We start from the raw sequence: 20,846 nt of genomic DNA, 5'->3' as shown, positions 1-20,846 counted from the left end.
TTTATAACCAACCTGCTAGTCTACATAGCTGTTTCACAACCCTTTATAACCAACCTGCTAGTCTACATAGCTGTTCACAACCCTTTATAACTAGTCTACATAGCTGTTTCACAACCCTTTATAACCAACCTGCTAGTCTACATAGCTGCTCATAACCCTTTATAACTAGTCTACATAGCTGTTCATAACCCTTTATAACCAACCTGCTAGTCTACATAGCTGTTTCATAACCCTTTATAACCAACCTGCTAGTCTACATAGCTGTTTCACAACCCTTTATAACCAACCTGCTAGTCTACATAGCTGTTTCACAACCCTTTATATCCAACCTGCTAGTCTACATAGCTGCTCATAACCCTTTATAACCAACCTGCTAGTCTACATAGCTGTTCACAACCCTTTATAACTAGTCTACATAGCTGTTCATAACCCTTTATATCCAACCTACTAGTCTACATAGCTGTTCACACTAGTCATAACGTTTTGCATTGTTGCCAAAAAGTTCAATTTTGGTTTCATCTGACCAGAGCACCTTCTTCCACATGTTTGGTGTGTCTCCCAGGTGGCTTGTGGCAAACTTTAAACGACACTTTTTATGGATATCTTTAAGAAATGTCTTTCTTCTTGCCACTCTTCCATAAAGGCCAGATTTGTGCAATATACGACTGATTGTTGTCCTATGGACAGAGTCTCCCACCTCAGCTGTAGATCTCTGCAGTTCATCCAGAGTGATCATGGGCCTCTTGGCTGCATCTCTGATCAGTCTTCTCCTTGTATGAGCTGAAAGTTTAGAGGGACGGCCAGGTCTTGGTAGATTTGCAGTGGTCTGATACTCCTTCCATTTCAATATTATCGCTTGCACAGTGCTCCTTGGGATGTTTAAAGCTTGGGAAATATTTTTGTATCCAAATCCAGCTTTAAACTTCTTCACAACAGTATCTCGGACCTGCCTGGTGTGTTTCTTGTTCTTCATGATGCTCTCTGCGCTTTTAACGGACCTCTGAGACTTTCACAGTGCAGGTGCATTTATACGGAGACTTGATTACACACAGGTGGATTGTATTTATCATCATTAGTCATTTAGGTCAACATTGGATCATTCAGAGATCCTCACTGAACTTCTGGAGAGAGTTTGCTGCACTGAAAGTAAAGGGGCTGAATAATTTTGCACGCCCAATTTTTCAGTTTTTGATTTGTTAAAAAAGTTTGAAATATCCAATAAATGTCGTTCCACTTCATGATTGTGTCCCACTTGTTGTTGATTCTTCACAAAAAAATACAGTTTTATATCTTTATGTTTGAAGCCTGAAATGTGGCAAAAGATCGCAAAGTTCAAGGGGGCCGAATACTTTTGCAAGGCACTGTAGATGTTCACAACCCTTTATACCCAACCTGCTAGTGTTTTAAACAGAAGTACATTGGAAACACTGAGATGGGAAAAGTAAGCCTTACTGTTGGCCGGTTATGTTCACTTATCAATATACTGATACAGTCTATCACCACCTATCAATATACTGATACAGTCTATCACCACCTATCAATATACTGATACAGTCTATCACCACTAACCACCTATCAATATACTGATACAGTCTATCACCACTAACCACCTATCAATATACTGATACAGTCTATCACCACTAACCACCCTGATGCCTGTTCCTGTCCTGTGATTGGTTACAGGAGAACACGACCAGTGACATCCTGTCCAACCTGACTCCAGGTGCCCAGTACAGAGTGGTGGTGTACCATACTAACGGTCCTCTCATCAGTCCTCCTTCCGAACCTGTTATCATAGTCATCGGTGAGTCCCTCAGACACTATACTACCTGGGCTGGTCTCTAACCTGTTAGTATAGACATGGTCTCAGACACTATACTACCTGGGCTGGTCTCTAACCTGTTATTATAGACCTGGTCTCAGACACTATACTACCTGGGCTGGTCTCTAACCTGTTATTATAGACCTGGTCTCAGACACTATACTACCTGGGCTGGTCTCTAACCTGTTATTATAGACATGGTCTCAGACACTATACTACCTGGGCTGGTCTCTAACCTGTTATTATAGACCTGGTCTCAGACACTATACTACCTGGGCTGGTCTCTAACCTGTTATTATAGACCTGGTCTCAGACACTATACTACCTGGGCTGGTCTCTAACCTGTTATTATAGACCTGGTCTCAGACACTATACTACCTGGGCTGGTCTCTAACCTGTTATTATAGACCTGGTCTCAGACACTATACTACCTGGGCTGGTCTCTAACCTGTTATTATAGACATGGTCTCAGACACTATACTACCTGGGCTGGTCTCTAACCTGTTATTATAGACCTGGTCTCAGACACTATACTACCTGGGCTGGTCTCTAACCTGTTATTATAGACATGGTCTCAGACACTATACTACCTGGGCTGGTCTCTAACTTGTTATTATAGACATGGTCTCAGACACTATACTACCTGGGCTGGTCTCTAACCTGTTATTATAGACATGGTCTCAGACACTATACTACCTGGGCTGGTCTCTAACCTGTTATTATAGACATGGTCTCTCAGACACTATACTACCTGGGCTGGTCTCTAACCTGTTATTATAGACATGGTCTCAGACACTATACTACCTGGGCTGGTCTCTAACCTGTTATTATAGACCTGGTCTCTCAGACACTATACTACCTGGGCTGGTCTCTGACCTGTTATTATAGACATGGTCTCTCAGACACTATACTACCTGGGCTGGTCTCTAACCTGTTATTATAGACATGGTCTCAGACACTATACTACCTGGGCTGGTCTCTAACCTGTTATTATAGTCATGGTCTCAGACACTATACTACCTGGGCTGGTCTCTAACCTGTTATTATAGACATGGTCTCAGACACTATACTACCTGGGCTGGTCTCTAACCTGTTATTATAGACATGGTCTCAGACACTATACTACCTGGGTTGGTCTCTAACCTGTTATTATAGTCATGGTCTCAGACACTATACTACCTGGGCTGGTCTCTAACCTGTTATTATAGACATGGTCTCAGACACTATACTACCTGGGTTGGTCTCTAACCTGTTATTATAGACATGGTCTCAGACACTATACTACCTGGGCTGGTCTCTAACCTGTTATTATAGACATGGTCTCTCAGACACTATACTACCTGGGCTGGTCTCTAACCTGTTATTATAGACCTGGTCTCAGACACTATACTACCTGGGCTGGTCTCTAACCTGTTATTATAGACATGGTCTCAGACACTATACTACCTGGGCTGGTCTCTAACCTGTTATTATAGACATGGTCTCTCAGACACTATACTACCTGGGCTGGTCTCTAACCTGTTATTATAGACATGGTCTCTCAGACACTATACTACCTGGGCTGGTCTCTAACCTGTTATTATAGACATGGTCTCAGACACTATACTACCTGGGCTGGTCTCTAACCTGTTATTATAGACCTGGTCTCAGACACTATACTACCTGGGCTGGTCTCTGACCTGTTATTATAGACATGGTCTCAGACACTATACTACCTGGGCTGGTCTCTAACCTGTTATTATAGACCTGGTCTCAGACACTATACTACCTGGGCTGGTCTCTAACCTGTTATTATAGACCTGGTCTCTCAGACACTATACTACCTGGGCTGGTCTCTAACCTGTTATTATAGACCTGGTCTCAGACACTATACTACCTGGGCTGGTCTCTAACCTGTTATTATAGACCTGGTCTCAGACACTATACTACCTGGGCTGGTCTCTAACCTGTTATTATAGACATGGTCTCAGACACTATACTACCTGGGCTGGTCTCTAACCTGTTATTATAGACCTGGTCTCAGACACTATACTACCTGGGCTGGTCTCTAACCTGTTATTATAGACATGGTCTCAGACACTATACTACCTGGGCTGGTCTCTAACTTGTTATTATAGACATGGTCTCTCAGACACTATACTACCTGGGCTGGTCTCTAACCTGTTATTATAGACCTGGTCTCAGACACTATACTACCTGGGCTGGTCTCTAACTTGTTATTATAGACATGGTCTCAGACACTATACTACCTGGGCTGGTCTCTAACCCGTTATTATAGACCTGGTCTCAGACACTATACTACCTGGGCTGGTCTCTAACCTGTTATCATAGACATGGTCTCAGACACTATACTACCTGGGCTGGTGTCTCAAATGGAACCGTATTCCCTATGTAGGGCTAGTGCACTACTTTAGACCAGGGTCCATAGGGCTAGTGCACTACTTTAGACCAGGGTCCATAGGGGTAGTGCACTACTTTAGACCAGGGTCCATAGGGGTAGTGCACTACTGTAGACCCGGGCCCATAGGGGTAGTGCACTACTGTAGACCCGGGCCCATAGGGGTAGTGCACTACTGTAGACCCGGGCCCATAGGGGCAGGGCACTACTTTAGACCAGGGTCCATAGGGGTAGTGCACTACTTTAGACCAGGGCCCATAGGGGTAGGGCACTACTTTAGACCAGGGCCCATAGGGGTAGGGCACTACTTTAGACCAGGGCCCATAGGGAATAGTGTAGTATTTGGAACACAGACCTTGTTCATCAAATCATGGATTGGCTGAATCAGCTTGTTGCTTTGGTTTTGAATTTAATCAGCTGTTTGTAGCCTGATGTTGTTTCTGATTGGCTGCCTGGTTTTGTCTGTCTGTCTCCAGAGCCAACGGGAGTGCGGGAGCTGGTGGTGTATTCTCTGAGCCCGACTGCAGTCATCCTGTCGTGGCAGAGACCGTACCACGTGGCATTCAGGAAGTACGTCCTGCAGACATTCTTCTTCAACCCTGTCACGCTGGCTTCCGAGTGGACCACGTACTACGAGATCGCTGCTACCGCCTCAGTCATCGCATCCGTGGTAACTAGTCCCGCCCTGACCCTGACCCAGCCAATCACCTGCCAGCAGGGCCTTAGCCAATCACCTATCTGCCTGTAGCAGGGTTGTAGCCAGACTGTTTTGTGGTGGTACTTTATGTTAGATGACTTGTGTCACTAGGCTCACCCCTCCTCTAGCTCTCTCTTCTCTCATCTCTCTCCCTCCCTACTCCAGAGAGACACAGATCTGTTGTTGGTCTGGTACTGTGGTTGTCCCCTGTTTTAACAGATCTCTCCCTCCCTACTCTAGAGAGAGACAGATCTGTTGCTGGTCTGGTACTGTGGTTGTCCCCTGTTTTAACAGATCTCTCCCTCCCTACTCCAGAGAGAGACAGATCTGTTGCTGGTCTGGTACTGTGGTTGTCCCCTGTTTTAACAGATCTCTCCCTCCCTACTCTAGAGAGAGACAGATCTGTTGCTGGTCTGGTACTGTGGTTGTCCCCTGTTTTAACAGATCTCTCCCTCCCTACTCCAGAGAGAGACAGATCTGTTGCTGGTCTGGTACTGTGGTTGTCCCCTGTTTTAACAGATCTCTCCCTCCCTATTCCAGAGATACACAGATCTGTTGCTGGTCTGGTACTGTGGTTGTCCCCTGTTTTAACAGATCTCTCCCTCCCTACTCCAGAGAGACAGATCTGTTGCTGGTCTGGTACTGTGGTTGTCCCCTGTTTTAACAGATCTTCCCCCTCTCTCCCTCCCTATTCCAGAGAGACACAGATCTGTTGCTGGTCTGGTACTGTGGTTGTCCCCTGTTTAAACAGATCTCTCCCTCCCTATTCCAGAGATACACAGATCTGTTGCTGGTCTGGTACTGTGGTTGTCCCCTGTTTTAACAGATCTCTCCCTCCCTACTCCAGAGAGAGACAGATCTGTTGCTGGTCTGGTACTGTGGTTGTCCCCTGTTTTAACAGATCTCTCCCTCCCTACTCCAGAGAGACACAGATCTGTTGCTGGTCTGGTACTGTGGTTGTCCCCTGTTTTAACAGATCTCTCCCTCCCTACTCTAGAGAGAGACAGATCTGTTGCTGGTCTGGTACTGTGGTTGTCCCCTGTTTTAACAGATCTCTCCCTCCCTACTCCAGAGAGACACAGATCTGTTGCTGGTCTGGTACTGTGGTTGTCCCCTGTTTTAGCAGACAAGTCATGCTATGTTATTTTAGATCACATGACCCACTAGGCTCTGAGCATTGCTAACATAACGTAGGAGGTGTAAAAGAAACGCCTGAGAGGGATGCCTCACGTTCTGATCATGATGAGAAAACAATAACAGTTGGGTGGTTCTCTTCTGTATTTTTCAACCAATCCAGTAAGTGTGGAGGAGGAGTTAAATTGGATTGTCTGGAAACCACTTCAGAGAGTACGCTAGCATGTGTCCTAGCTAGTCTTGTTAATATAAACCCCTTCAGAGAGTAGCATGTGCATGTGTCCTAGCTAGCTGTGGTCTTGTTAGTTTCTCCGTCTCTCCTCCTCTCCCCTCCTCCTCTCCCTCTTCTCCTCTCCTTCTCTCCTCCTCTCCCCTCCCTTCCCTCTCTCCCTCTCCCCTCCTCCTCTCCCTCTCTCCTCCTCTCCCTCTCTCCTCCTCTCCCTCTCTCCTCCTCTCCTCTCCCTCACTCCTCCTCTTCATCTCTCCTCCTCTCCCTCTCTCCTCCTCTTCATTTCTCCTCCTCTCCCCTCCCTTCCATCTCCCCCTCTCTCCTCCTCTCCCTCTCTCCTCTTCTCCCTCTCTCCTCCTCTTCATCTCTCCTCCTCTCCCTCCTCCAGAGAGTGACAGATCTGTTGCCGGCCTGGTACTACAACTTCCGTGTTACCATGGTGACGTGGGGCGATCCCCCTCTCAGCTGCTGTGACAGCTCTACTGTTAGCTTTGTTACAGGTACCACACACACACACACACACACACACACACACACACACACACACACACACACACACACACACACACACACACACACACACACACACACACACACACCCAATGGCACCACACACACACACACACACCACACACAAACCCACCCCATGGCACCACACACACACACACCACACACACACACACACACACCACACACAAACCCACACCATGGCACCACACACACCATGGCACCACACACCCCATAGCACCACACACACCATAGCACCACACACCCCATAGCACCACACACCCCATAGCACCACACACACCCCATAGCACTACACACCCCATAGCACTACACACCCCATAGCACCACCCACACTATGGCACCACACACACCATGGCACCACACACATCCTCATGTCCTCCTGCTCTGCCCCAGCTCCTGAGGCCCCCCACATCTCGTCAGTAGACTACAACCATGGGACTCTGTACGTCCGCTGGACCTACGGGGAGCTCTTCATAGACATGTCCCACAGCAGGATGCTACACTGGCAGGTCACAGCTCACGGCAAGAAGGGATCCAAGAGGACTTACTCCACTGATGTGAGTCACTGACACCTCCACACCTCCACACCTCCACACCTCCACACCTCCATACCTCCAGACCTCCACACCTCCAGACCTCCAGACCTCCAGACCTCCACACCTCCACACCTCCAGACCTCCAGACCTCCACACCTCCACACCTCCCCACATCCAGACCTCCAGACCTCCATACCTCCAGACCTCCACACCTCCCCACATCCAGACCTCCACACCTCCAGACCTCCATACCTCCAGACCTCCACATGACACCTCCAGACCTCCATACCTCCACACCTCCATTACTCCAGACCTCCACACCACATCACACCTCCCCACCTCCAGACCTCCACACCTCCAGACCTCCATACCTCCAGACCTCCCCACCTCCAGACCTCCACACCACACCTCCAGACCTCCACACCCCCAGACCTCCACACCTCCAGACCTCCATACTTCCACACCTCCAGACCTCCAGCTCTCCAGACCTCCAGCTCTCCAGACCTCCACACCTCCAGACCTCCACACCCCCACACAACACCTCCAGATCTCCAGACCTCCACACCTCCAGACCTCCACACCCCCAGACCTCAATACCTCCCCACCTCCAGACCTCCACACCACACCTCCAGACCTCCAGATCTCCAGACCTCCACACCTCCAGACCTCCAGACCTCCACACCTCCACACCTCCACACCACACCTCCAGACCTCCAGATCTCCAGACCTCCACACCCCCAGACCTCAATACCTCCCCACCTCCAGACCTCCACACCACACCTCCAGACCTCCACACCCCCAGACCTCAATACCTCCCCACCTCCAGACCTCCACACCACACCTCCAGACCTCAATACCTCCCCACCTCCAGACCTCCACACCACACCTCCAGACCTCCAGACCTCCACACCACACCTCCAGACCTCCACACCTCCAGACCTCCACACTATTTATCCCTCTTATAGCTTGGGGGGGTAGAAGCTGTTCAGGGTCCTGTTGGTTCCAGACTTGATGCATCGGTACCGCTTGCCGTGTGGTAGCAGAGAGAACAGTCTATGACTTGGGTGGCTGGAGTCTTTGACATTTTCTAGGGCCTTCCTCTGACACCGCCTGGTATAGAGTTCCTGGAAGGCAGGGAGCTCGGCCCCGGTAATGTGTTGGGCTGTACACAATACTCTCTGTATCACCTTGCGGTCAGATGCCGAGCGATACCAGGCTGTGATGTGTTGGGCTGTACACAATACTCTCTGTATCACCTTGCGGTCGGATGTCGAGCGATACCAGGCGGTGATGCAGCCAGTCAAAATGCTCTCAATGGTGCAGCTGTAGAACCTTTTGAGGATCTGAGAACTAATGCCAAACCTTTTCAGCCTCCTGAGGGTGTGATCTTGTCATATCAGTGTGTAGTGTTGGCCTGACAGTGTGTTTTATCCCTGTTCTCCCTGCAGGTCACCGTAATGTGATGGGTGTGTGTAGTGTTGTCCTGACAGTGTGTTATCCCTGTTCCCCCTGCAGGTCACCTTAATGTGATGGGTGTGTGTAGTGTTGTCCTGACAGTGTGTTTTATCCCTGTTCTCCCTGCAGGTCACCGTAATATGATGGGTGTGTGTAGTGTTGTCCTGACAGTGTGTTTTATCCCTGTTCCCCCTGCAGGTCACCGTAATGTGATGGGTGTGTGTAGTGTTGTCCTGACAGTGTGTTTTATCCCTGTTCCCCCTGCAGGTCACCGTAATGTGATGGGTGTGTGTAGTGTTGTCCTGACAGTGTGTTTTATCCCTGTTCCCCCTGCAGGTCACCCGTAATGTGATGGGTGTGTTTAGTGTTGTCCTGACAGTGTGTGTTCTCCCTGTTCTCCCTGCAGGTCACCGTAATGTGATGGGTGTGTGTAGTGTTGTCCTGACAGTGTGTTCTCCCTGTTCTCCCTGCAGGTCACTGTAATGTGATGGGTGTGTGTAGTGTTGTCCTGACAGTGTGTTATCCCTGTTCTCCCTGCAGGTCACCGTAATGTGATGGGTGTGTGTAGTCTGGCCCTGACAGTGTGTTATCCCTGTTCTCCCTGCAGGTCACCGTAATGTGATGGGTGTGTGTAGTGTTGTCCTGACAGTGTGTTATCCCTGTTCTCCCTGCAGGTCACCGTAATGTGATGGGTGTGTGTAGTGTTGTCCTGACAGTGTGTTATCCCTGTTCTCCCTGCAGGTCACCATAATGTGATGGGTGTGTGTAGTGTTGTCCTGACAGTGTGTTTTATCCCTGTTCTCCCTGCAGGTCACCGTAATGTGATGGGTGTGTGTAGTGTTGTCCTGACAGTGTGTTTTTGTCCCTGTTCTCCCTGCAGGTCACCGTAATGTGATGGGTGTGTGTAGTGTTGTCCTGACAGTGTGTTATCCCTGTTCTCCCTGCAGGTCACCGTAATGTGATGGGTGTGTGTAGTGTTGTCCTGACAGTGTGTTTTATCCCTGTTCTCCCTGCAGGTCACCCGTAATGTGATGGGTGCCAGTCTGGCTCTGCCTCCAGGAGATATTTATAACCTGACTGTATCAGCCTGTACCGAAGGCAAACGCAACTCCTCTGTCCCCAACATCATTAAACTGGGTACGCACTCACACACACACACACACACCAGGGGGTCTCTGGGACAACTCCTCTGTCCCCAACATCATTAAACTGGGTACGCACACACACACAACACATGCTCATATACTCATGCACACCTGTGCAATCACGACTCTCACGACACACACACACACACACACACACACACACACACACACACACACACACACACATACACACACACACACACACACACACACACACACACACACACACACACACACACACACACACACACACACACACACACACACACACACACACACACACACACACACACACCAGGGGGTCTCTGGGACATCTTGTCTCAGAGCAACAACAAAAGGTTGTAGAGAAACAGAGGGAGAATGTCATTAAAGAGAGATGTTTGTAGCCAGAGAAGAGGATTGGAGAAGGAGCCTGGTTAACCCAATCCAGCTTCCAACATGTCATCACTTCTCACTTTGACATCGGTGTTCAATGTGTTGACCAAATGGAGCCAAACAGACAAACTATCAGCTCCTCTGAGAAGCCACTGCAGTCGTGGCCAAAAGTTTGGAGAATGACACAAATATACATTTTCACAAAGTCTGCTGCCTCAGTTTGTATGATGGCAATTTGCATATACTGCAGAATGTTATGAAGAGTGATCAGAGGAATTGCATTTAACTGCAAAGTCCCTCTTTGCCATGCAAATGAACTGAATCCCCCAAAAACATTTCCACTGCATTTCAGCCCTGCCACAAAAGGACCAGCTGACATCATGTCAAGTGATTCTCTCATTAACACAGGTTTGAGTGTTGACGAGGACAAGGCTGGAGATCACTCTGTCATGCTGATTGAGTTCAAATAACAGACTGGAAGCTTCAAAAGGAGGGTGGTGCTTGGAATCATTGTTCTTCCTCTGTCAACCATGGTTACCTGCAAGGAAACACATGCCGTCATCATTGCTTTGCTCAAAACAGTCTTCACAGGCAAGGATATTGCTGCCAGTAAGATTGCACCTAAATCAACCATTTATCGGATCATCAAGAACTTTAAGGAGAGCGATTAAATTGTTGTGAAGAAGGCTTCAGGGTGCCCAAGAAAGTCCAGCAAGCGCCAGGACCGTCTCCTAAAGTTGATTCAGTTGCGGGATCGGGGCACCACCAGAACAGAGCTTGCTCAGGAATGGCAGCAGGCAGGTGTGAGTGCATCTGCATGCACAGTGAGGCGAAGACTTTTGGAGGATGGCCTGGTGTCAAGAAGGGCAGCAAAGAAGCCACTTCTCTCCAGGAAAAACATCAGGGACAGACTGATATTCTGCAAAAGGTACATGGATTGGACTGCTGAGGGCTGGGGTAAAGTCACTATCTCTGAATCCCCTTTCTGATTATTTGGGGCATCCAGAAATAAAGCTTGTCCAGAGAAGACAAGGTGAGCTCTACCATCAGTCCTGTGTCATGCCAACAGTAAAGCATCCCGAGACCAATCATGTGTGGGGTTGCTTCTAAGCCAAGGGAGTGGGCTCACTCACAATTTTGCCTAAGAACACAGCCATGAATAAAGAATGGTACCAACACACCTTCTGAGAGCAACTTCTCCCAACCATCCAGGAACAGTTTGGTGATGAACAATGCCTTTTCCAGCATGGTGGAGCACCTTGCCATTAGGCAAAAGTGATAGCTAAGTGGCTCGGAGAACAAAACATCAATATTTTGGGTCCATGGCCAGGAAACTCCCCAGACCTTAATCCCATTGAGAACTTGTGGTCAATCCTCAAGAGGCGGGTGGACAAACAAAAACCCACAAATTCTGACCAACTCCAAGCATTGATTATGCAAGAATGGGCTGTTTCAGTCACGATGTGGCCCAGAAGTTAATTGACAGCATGCCAGGGCGGATTGCAGAGGTCTTGAAAAAGAAGGGTCAACACTGCAAAATATTGACTCTTTGCATCAACTTCATGTAATTGTCAATAAAATCCTTTGACAGTTATGAAATGCCTGTAATTATACTTCAGTATTCCATAGTAACATCTGACAAAAATATCTAAAGACACTGAGGCAGACTTCATGAAAATTTCTATTTGTGTCATTCTCAAAACTTTTGGCCACGACTGTATACTGGATGTTTGATGTCACAATAGCAGCTTATAACAGCGCTGATTGAGGAAGTGAACCTGGGGTTGTGACACAGCCTGCCTTCTATTCCACATCCCTCAGTAGTTCGGTCTAACTAGTAAACAAGACAGTCTGGGACGACCACAGAGCTACAGTCTACCTGTGTCTGTGGACTAGAGGATAACAGTAGACAAGACAGTCCTACCTGTGTCTGTGGACTAGAGGATAACAGTAGACAAGACAGTCTGGGACGACCACAGAACTACAGTCTACCTGTGTCTGTGGAGGTTGACCCAGGCATTTCTCCTGTTGTGTTTGTGACAGAGCCAGCCCCTCCGCGGTCCCTGTACGCGGTGAACGCCACCCACTCCTCAGTGACCCTGCTCTGGAGCGGGGAGGGAGTGGTTGACTTCTACCAGGTGCTCTGTAAACCCACCAACACCATCAACAAGGACCTCAAGGTAAGAGATGCTCTGTCATCTGTAATGGTACCCTGTTCCCTATGTCCTGTAGTACACTGCTGTCATCTGTAATGGTACCCTGTTCCCTATGTCCTGTAGTACACTGCTGTCATCTGTAATGGTACCCTGTTCCCTATGTCCTGTAGTACACTGCTGTCATCTGTAATGGTACCCTGTTCCCTATGTCCTGTAGTACACTGCTGTCATCTGTAATGGTACCCTGTTCCCTATGTCCTGTAGTACACTGCCAGACTGTAATGGTACCCTGTCCCCTATGTCCTGTAGTACACTGCCAGACTGTAATGGTACCCTGTTCCCTATGTCCTGTAGTACACTGCTGTCATCTGTAATGGTACCCTGTTCCCTATGTTCTGTAGTACACTGCCAGACTGTAATGGTACCCTGTTCCCTATGTCCTGTAGTACACTGCTGTCATCTGTAATGGTACCCTGTTCCCTATGTCCTGTAGTACACTGCTGTCATCTGTAATGGTACCCTGTTCCCTATGTCCTGTAGTACACTGCTGTCATCTGTAATGGTACCCTGTTCCCTATGTCCTGTAGTACACTGCCAGACTGTAATGGTACCCTGTTCCCTATGTCCTGTAGTACACTGCCAGACTGTAATGGTACCCTGTTCCCTATGTCCTGTAGTACACTGCCAGACTGTAATGGTACCCTGTTCCCTATGTCCTGTAGTACACTGCTGTCATCTGTAATGGTACCCTGTTCCCTATGTCCTGTAGTACACTGCTGTCATCTGTAATGGTACCCTGTTCCCTATGTCCTGTAGTACACTGCCAGACTGTAATGGTACCCTGTTTCCTATGTCCTGTAGTACACTGCTGTCATCTGTAATGGTACCCTGTTCCCTATGTCCTGTAGTACACTGCTGTCATCTGTAATGGTACCCTGTTTCCTATGTCCTGTAGTACACTACTACAGTACACTACTGTACTACTATGTCCTGTAGTACACTGCCAGACTGTAATGGTACCCTGTTCCCTATGTCCTGTAGTACACTGCCAGACTGTAATGATACCCTGTTCCCTATGTCCTGTAGTACACTGCTGTCATCTGTAATGGTACCCTGTTCCCTATGTCCTGTAGTACACTGCTGTCATCTGTAATGGTACCCTGTTCCCTATGTCCTGTAGTACACTGCCAGACTGTAATGGTACCCTGTTCCCTATGTCCTGTAGTACACTGCTGTCATCTGTAATGGTACCCTGTTCCCTATGTCCTGTAGTACACTGATGTCATCTGTAATGGTACCCTGTTCCCTATGTCCTGTAGTACACTGCCAGACTGTAATGGTACCCTGTTCCCTATGTCCTGTAGTACACTGCCAGACTGTAATGGTACCCTGTTCCCTATGTCCTGTAGTACACTGCTGTCATCTGTAATGGTACTCTGTTCCCTATGTCCTGTAGTACACTGCTGTCATCTGTAATGGTACCCTGTTCCCTATGTCCTGTAGTACACTGCTGTCATCTGTAATGGTACCCTGTTCCCTATGTCCTGTAGTACACTGCTGTCATCTGTAATGGTACCCTGTTCCCTATGTCCTGTAGTACACTGCCAGACTGTAATGATACCCTGTTCCCTATGTCCTGTAGTACACTGCCAGACTGTAATGATACCCTGTTCCCTATGTACTGTAGTACACTGCTGTCATCTGTAATGGTACCCTGTTCCCTATGTCCTGTATTACACTGCCAGACTGTAATGGTACCCTGTTCCCTATGTCCTGTAGTACACTGATGTCATCTGTAATGGTACCCTGTTCCCTATGTCCTGTAGTACACTGCTGTCATCTGTAATGGTACCCTGTTCCCTATGTCCTGTAGTACACTGCTGTCATCTGTAATGGTACCCTGTTCCCTATGTCCTGTAGTACACTGCTGTCATCTGTAATGGTACCCTGTTCCCTATGTCCTGTAGTACACTGCCAGACTGTAATGGTACCCTGTTCCCTATGTCCTGTAGTACACTGCTGTCATCTGTAATGGTACCCTGTTCCCTATGTCCTGTAGTACACTGCCAGACTGTAATGATACCCTGTTCCCTATGTCCTGTAGTACACTGCCAGACTGTAATGGTACCCTGTTCCCTATGTCCTGTAGTACACTGCTGTCATCTGTAATGGTACCCTGTTCCCTATGTCCTGTAGTACACTGCTGTCATCTGTAATGGTACCCTGTTCCCTATGTCCTGTAGTACACTGCCAGACTGTAATGGTACCCTGTTCCCTATGTCCTGTAGTACACTGCTGTCATCTGTAATGGTACCCTGTTCCCTATGTCCTGTAGTACACTGCCAGACTGTAATGGTACCCTGTTCCCTATGTCCTGTAGTACACTGCTGTCATCCGTAATGGTACCCTGTTCCCTATGTCCTGTAGTACACTGCTGTCATCTGTAATGGTACCCTGTTCCCTATGTCCTGTAGTGCACTACCAGACTGTAATGGTACCCTGTCCCCTATGTCCTGTAGTGCACTGCCAGACTGTAATGGTACCCTATCCTGAAGCTGGTGCTAGTAAACTGGAAACATTGTATCAACTATTAACTGGGTCAGTCTGAAGCTGGTGCTAGTGAACTGAAACATTGTATCAACTATTAGCTGGGTCAGTCTGAAGCTGGTGCTAGTGAACTGAAACATTGTATCAACTATTAACTGGGTCAGTCTGAAGCTGGTGTTAGTGAACTGAAACATTGTATCAACTATTAACTGGGTCAGTCTGAAGCTGGTGTTAGTGAACTGAAACATTGTATCAAGTATTAACTGGGTCAGTCTGAAGCTGGTGTTAGTGAACTGAAACATTGTATCAACTATTAACTGGGTCAGTCTGAAGCTGGTGCTAGTGAACTGAAACATTGTATCAACTATTAACTGGGTCAGTCTGAAGCTGGTGCTAGTGAACTGAAACATTGTATCAACTATTAACTGGGTCAGTCTGAAGCTGGTGCTAGTGAACTGAAACATTGTATCAACTATTAACTGGGTCAGTCTGAAGCTGGTGCTAGTGAACTGAAACATTGTATCAACTATTATCTGGGTCAGTCTGAAGCTGGTGTTAGTGAACTGAAACATTGTATCAAGTATTAACTGGGTCAGTCTGAAGCTGGTGTTAGTGAACTGAAACATTGTATCAACTATTAACTGGGTCAGTCTGAAGCTGGTGCTAGTGAACTGAAACATTGTATCAAGTATTAACTGGGTCAGTCTGAAGCTGGTGCTAGTGAACTGAAACATTGTATCAAGTGGAGCGCTCCAAACAAAAGACAACGAATAAATTGACAAAACTCGTAAATGAAATAAACCAAAACTTGTTTCTCACCAGTGTACCCTAGGTTACGCTGTAAACAACATGTCCACTCGCACAATGACAACGGAAGACTGTAATAAGACTATATTGAATGCATTAAACGACCTGACTGTAACCGTAGTAACAAACATTGTATATGATAAATGATGGTAAAAATGTTTACATTTACTACTGGTGATACTGGTGTGCCATCCCTGCAGCCTCCGCAATGGATTAGTCCACTGAGACAGGTCTCTACAATGGATTAGTCCACTAGACAGGCCTCTACAATGGATTAGTCCACTAGACAGGCCTCTATAATGGATTAGTCCACTCAGACAGGCCTCTACAATGGATTAGTCCACTCAGACAGACCTCTATAATGGATTAGTCCACTGAGACAGGCCTCTACAATGGATTAGTCCACTCAGACAGGCCTCCGCAATGGATTAGTCCACTCAGACAGGCCTCTATAATGGATTAGTCCACTGAGACAGACCTCCGCAATGGATTAGTCCACTCAGACAGGCCTCTACAATGGATTAGTCCACTCAGACAGGCCTCCGCAATGGATTAGTCCACTCAGACAGGCCTCCACAATGGATTAGTCCACTCAGACAGACCTCCACAATGGATTAGTCCACTCAGACAGACCTCCACAATGGATTAGTCCACTCAGACAGGCCTCTGCAATGGATTAGTCCACTCAGACAGGCCTCTACAATGGATTAGTCCACTCAGACAGGCCTCTATAATGGATTAGTCCACTCAGACAGGCCTCTACAATGGATTAGTCCACTCAGACAGGCCTCTACAATGGATTAGTCCACTCAGACAGACCTCCACAATGGATTAGTCCACTCAGACAGACCTCTACAATGGATTAGTCCATTCAGACAGGCCTCTACAATGGATTAGTCCACTCAGACAGACCTCCACAATGGATTAGTCCACTCAGACAGACCTCCACAATGGATTAGTCCACTCAGACAGGCCTCTACAATGGATTAGTCCACTCAGACAGGCCTCTACAATGGATTAGTCCACTCAGACAGGCCTCCACAATGGATTAGTCCACTCAGACAGACCTCTATAATGGATTAGTCCACTCAGACAGGCCTCTATAATGGATTAGTCCACTGAGACAGACCTCTATAATGGATTAGTCCACTCAGACAGGCCTCTACAATGGATTAGTCCTCTCAGACAGGCCTCTACAATGGATTAGTCCACTGAGACAGACCTCTATAATGGATTAGTCCACTCAGACAGGCCTCTACAATGGATTAGTCCACTCAGACAGGCCTCTATAATGGATTAGTCCACTCAGACAGGTCTCTACAATGGATTAGTCCACTGAGACAGGCCTCCACAATGGATTAGTCCACTCAGACAGACCTCTATAATGGATTAGTCCACTCAGACAGGCCTCTATAATGGATTAGTCCACTGAGACAGGCCTCCACAATGGATTATTCCACTCAGACAGACCTTTATAATGGATTAGTCCACTCAGACAGGCCTCTATAATGGATTAGTCCACTCAGACAGGCCTCTATAATGGATTAGTCCACTCAGACAGGCCTCTACAATGGATCAGTCCACTCAGACAGGCCTCTATAATGGATTAGTCCACTCAGACAGGCCTCTATAATGGATTAGTCCACTCAGACAGGCCTCCGCAATGGATTAGTCCTCTCAGAAAGGCCTCTATAATGGATTAGTCCACTCAGACAGGCCTCTACAATGGATTAGTCCACTCAGACAGGCCTCTATAATGGATTAGTCCACTCAGACAGGTCTCTACAATGGATTAGTCCACTGAGACAGGCCTCCACAATGGATTAGTCCACTCAGACAGACCTCTATAATGGATTAGTCCACTCAGACAGGCCTCTATAATGGATTAGTCCACTGAGACAGGCCTCCACAATGGATTAGTCCACTCAGACAGACCTCTATAATGGATTAGTCCACTCAGACAGGCCTCTATAATGGATTAGTCCACTCAGACAGGCCTCTATAATGGATTAGTCCACTCAGACAGGCCTCTACAATGGATCAGTCCACTCAGACAGGCCTCTATAATGGATTAGTCCACTCAGACAGGCCTCTATAATGGATTAGTCCACTCAGACAGGCCTCCGCAATGGATTAGTCCTCTCAGAAAGGCCTCTACAATGGATTAGTCCACTCAGACAGGCCTCTATAGTGGATTAGTCCACTCAGACAGGCCTCCACAATGGATTAGTCCACTCAGAAAGACCTCTACAATGGATTTGTCCACTCAGACAGGCCTCTACAATGGATTAGTCCACTCAGACAGGCCTCTACAATGGATTAGTCCACTCAAACAGACCTCTACAATGGATTAGTCCACTCAGACAGGCCTCTATAATGGATTAGTCCACTCAGACAGGCCTCTACAATGGATTAGTCCACTCAGACAGGCCTCCACAATGGATTAGTCCACTCAGACAGGCCTCTACAATGGATTAGTCCACTCAGACAGGCCTCCACAATGGATTAGTCCACTCAGACAGACCTCTATAATGGATTAGTCCACTCAGACAGGCCTCTATAATGGATTAGTCCACTGAGACAGACCTCTATAATGGATTAGTCCACTCAGACAGGCCTCTACAATGGATTAGTCCACTCAGACAGGCCTCTACAATGGATTAGTCCACTGAGACAGGCCTCTATAATGGATTAGTCCACTCAGACAGGCCTCTACAATGGATTAGTCCACTGAGACAGGCCTCCACAATGGATTAGTCCACTCAGACAGACCTCTATAATGGATTAGTCCACTCAGACAGGCCTCTATAATGGATTAGTCCACTGAGACAGGCCTCCACAATGGATTAGTCCACTCAGACAGACCTCTATAATGGATTAGTCCACTCAGACAGGCCTCTATAATGGATTAGTCCACTCAGACAGGCCTCTATAATGGATTAGTCCACTCAGACAGGCCTCTACAATGGATCAGTCCACTCAGACAGGCCTCTATAATGGATTAGTCCACTCAGACAGGCCTCTATAATGGATTAGTCCACTCAGACAGGCCTCCGCAATGGATTAGTCCTCTCAGACAGGCCTCTACAATGGATTAGTCCACTCAGACAGGCCTCTATAGTGGATTAGTCCACTCAGACAGGCCTCCACAATGGATTAGTCCACTCAGAAAGAACTCTACAATGGATTTGTCCACTCAGACAGGCCTCTACAATGGATTAGTCCACTCAGACAGGCCTCTACAATGGATTAGTCCACTCAGACAGGCCTCCACAATGGATTAGTCCACTCAGACAGACCTCTACAATGGATTAGTCCACTCAGACAGGCCTCTACAATGGATTAGTCCACTCAGACAGGCCTGAATCAGACAGTAGATAGTAGTGTTCTGTCCTTGCAGTATGTTCTCTGTTCTCTCTGTCCTTGCAGTATGTTCTCTGTTCTCTCTGTTCTACAGTACGGTGTTCTGTCCTTCCAGTATGTTCTTTGTTCTCTCTGCAGGCTCGGGAGCCTCTAACAGCCCAGTCCCATGTGGTGACAGTGTCCAGCCTGCTACCCTCCTCCTCCTATAACTGCAGTGTGATCAGTTATAGCTACAGTACGCCCAGCGAGCCAGCCTTCATTCACATCACTACTACAGGTACAGTCAGCCTTCATACACATCTCTACTACAGGTACAGTCAGTCAGCCTTCATACACATCACTACTACAGGTGCAGTCAGCCTTCATACACATCTCTACTACAGGTACAGTCAGTCAGCCTTCATACACATTTCTACTACAGGTACAGTCATCCTTCATATACATCTCTACTACAGGTACAGTCAGCCTTCATACACATCTCTACTACAGGTACAGTCAGCCTTCATACACATCTCTACTACAGGTACAGTCAGCCTTCATACACATCTCTACTACAGGTACAGTCAGCCTTCATACAAATCTCTACTACAGGTACAGTCAGTCAGCCTTCATACACATTTCTACTCTAGGTACAGTCATCCTTCATACACATCTCTACTACAGGTACAGTCAGCCTTCATACACATCTCTACTACAGGTACAGTCAGCCTTCATACACATCTCTACTACAGGTACAGTCAGCCTTCATACACATCTCTAATAGAGGTATGTTAAACTTCTACAGTTCTACAGTTTTACACTACAGAACAAGTCTGTTTTTAAGTGGTTAACTGCCACTCTCTCTCTCTCTCTCCTGTGGTCAAATCTGGTTCCTGTTTTCTAGAAGGCCAATGTCAGCTGGCTGTAGTGGACCACACCCAACCACTCTGACTCAAATGCTGAGTTTCAGATCCTCATTGCTGTGTCTGCAAGCTGTGTGTATGCCTGTCGTATCATCCTGAATCTGTACTGTGTACTGTGCCAGAGAGATGAACCCCAGCATAGCTCCATCTCTGCTCTAGAGGTCCTCAGTGATAATGACTGTATGTTATTGTCCTCCCAGCCAGAGAGATGAACCCCAGTGTAGCTCCATCTCTGCTCTAGAGGTCCTCAGTGATAATGACTGTATGTTATTGTCCTCCCAGCCAGAGAGATGAACCCCAGCATAGCTCCATCTCTGCTCTAGAGGTCCTCAGTGATAATGACTGTATGTTATTGTCCTCCCAGCCAGAGAGATGAACCCCAGCATAGCTCCATCTCTACTCTAGAGGTCCTCAGTGATAATGACTGTATGTTATTGTCCTCCCAGACAGAGAGATGAACCCCAGCATAGCTGCCATCTCTGCTCTAGAGGTCCTCAGTGATAATGACTGTATGTTATTGTCCTCCCAGCCAGAGAGATAAACCCCAGCGTAGCTCCATCTCTGCTCTAGAGGTCCTCAGTGATAATGACAGTATGTTATTGTCCTCCCAGCCAGAGAGATGAACCCCGGCGTAGCTCCATCTCTGCTCTAGAGGTCCTCAGTGATAATGACTGTATGTTATTGTCCTCCCAGCCAGAGAGATGAACCCCAGCATAGCTCCATCTCTGCTCTAGAGGTCCTCAGTGATAATG

General features: G+C 47.5%; 1 protein-coding gene across 2 annotated transcripts in view; it reads left to right on the top strand.

The window, feature by feature from the left end:
- LOC110517956 (receptor-type tyrosine-protein phosphatase O) overlaps positions 1–20,846 on the top strand; it is a 109,178-nt gene that overhangs the window by 53,264 nt on the left and 35,068 nt on the right. Inside the window, exons 8-14 of one of the 2 annotated variants that reach the window (XM_036945524.1) lie at positions 1,684–1,804; positions 4,697–4,890; positions 6,669–6,780; positions 7,202–7,365; positions 9,816–9,936; positions 12,363–12,499; positions 19,331–19,469. In XM_036945524.1, the coding sequence (XP_036801419.1) occupies positions 1,684–1,804; positions 4,697–4,890; positions 6,669–6,780; positions 7,202–7,365; positions 9,816–9,936; positions 12,363–12,499; positions 19,331–19,469 (988 nt within the window). The other variant, XM_036945525.1, reaches the window with a different exon arrangement.

Source organism: Oncorhynchus mykiss, chromosome 15, assembly GCF_013265735.2.
Source record: "Oncorhynchus mykiss isolate Arlee chromosome 15, USDA_OmykA_1.1, whole genome shotgun sequence".
NCBI lineage: Eukaryota > Metazoa > Chordata > Actinopteri > Salmoniformes > Salmonidae > Oncorhynchus > Oncorhynchus mykiss.
This window is presented reverse-complemented; position numbering and strand designations above follow the sequence as displayed.